Raw genomic sequence first — 1,324 nt, 5'->3', positions numbered from 1 at the left:
AGTCAATCGTCTCTTCTGCTGTCTGAATAATAATAATGACGATGATGATGATAGGGCTAAACAACCAAGTGTGTAGTTAATGCCATACCTTTTTCCTTTCGTCAACACTTTGTATTTTCTTTAATTTTACAGTCAGTAGATCTTTAACTGTTATCTGCATGGGCCCATCTCTTTTTAATGGTCCAGCCTTAAAATGCATGGAGAAGTTAGAATTCATATGAAAACCAGGATATCTAGCCAAATGCAAATCCAAATATAGTTTTAAATAGAATTAATAGTATACACTTTAATTTTATTTACTAGGAGTCTAAAAATATATCTATTCAACAAGAACAAGACTATATTTAGTACTCATAGGCATTGAAGCTATTATAAAAGTATTCATCAATAACTAAGATTTGGATAATAAATAATAGATGAGTGAATTGTCTGAAACTACGCATTTTCTCCACAATACATTATATTAAAGTAGAAGTCAAAGGAATTACTCAGTTCAAAGCAAGGTAGTGCCTGAATTACCCAAAAAATATTACTCCAGCTCCCACAGACAGAGAAGGCATAGTCACATTTGACATTAGGTCAAATCATAACAACCAACTCTAGATTTAACTCAGATTGCCAATTTCAATCAATTACATTTACAGTGAAAATTCTGCAAATTTAAAAACTGAGCGATGCTTATTTTAATGATTCACAAATATTTGGGCCCTCCTGGCAGCAAGTAACTGTAAAGAACACTCGATATCCAATCTCATGACTAAGCTTTAGAATTTGCCTACTCCTTATAGTCTTACTTCATTCACTAGGCAAATGTCTGTTCTTAATTTGGTTTCTGAGAAAAGTTTTCCTTTTTTGGAGTAAAAGGATATGCCAAGAAGCTAATAGGAAATCTGCTCTGTTGGGTTTGATTTATTTATCCCTTTCTAAAAAGAAAAGTATCCTTTTCATTCCCAAATCTGACTTTTATGAGTTCCCAAAGAAAGATGCTTTTGAAAACACAGTAGCTGCCATAATGTAGGCCTGAGTGAAGCCTTACAAGGCCTGGGGGTTTTACTCCTCTATACACAGCAACCAAAGCAGACTGTTTTTAGATTACTTCTTACCTGAAGTGATTGAGTGCGTTCGGTTTTTCTGAGCAGCAAAGGTGCCATCGGTGGTGGAGGAGGAGGTAGTGGAGGAGGAGGGGGAGGAGGAGGAGGTGGTGGTGGGGGAGGAAGATGGCTGGCTGGTGGGGACAGAGGGGGAGGCAGTACAGCTGGGGCTTCTCCAGGGTTGGTTAGTGCACAGATGGGCACATTTTTAAGGTTACCACTCAAGTGATGTA

General features: G+C 37.4%; 1 protein-coding gene across 1 annotated transcript; it reads right to left on the bottom strand.

The window, feature by feature from the left end:
• Positions 1-88: 88 nt before the first annotated feature.
• Positions 89-1,313, bottom strand: LOC102859033 (proline-rich protein 11-like; the record flags this gene model as incomplete). Its single annotated transcript, XM_006903560.1, has 2 exons — positions 89-187; positions 1,104-1,313. Coding segments are annotated over 2 exons (309 nt in total), but the record flags the coding sequence as incomplete, so codon positions are not given.
• Positions 1,314-1,324: the final 11 nt, after the last annotated feature.

Source organism: Elephantulus edwardii, unplaced genomic scaffold (genome assembly GCF_000299155.1).
Source record: "Elephantulus edwardii isolate Elephantulus edwardi_28Jun2011 unplaced genomic scaffold, EleEdw1.0 scaffold06807, whole genome shotgun sequence".
Lineage (NCBI taxonomy): Eukaryota > Metazoa > Chordata > Mammalia > Macroscelidea > Macroscelididae > Elephantulus > Elephantulus edwardii.
The sequence above is the reverse complement of the archived record's forward strand: the minus strand, read 5'-3'. Positions and strand labels throughout refer to the sequence as shown.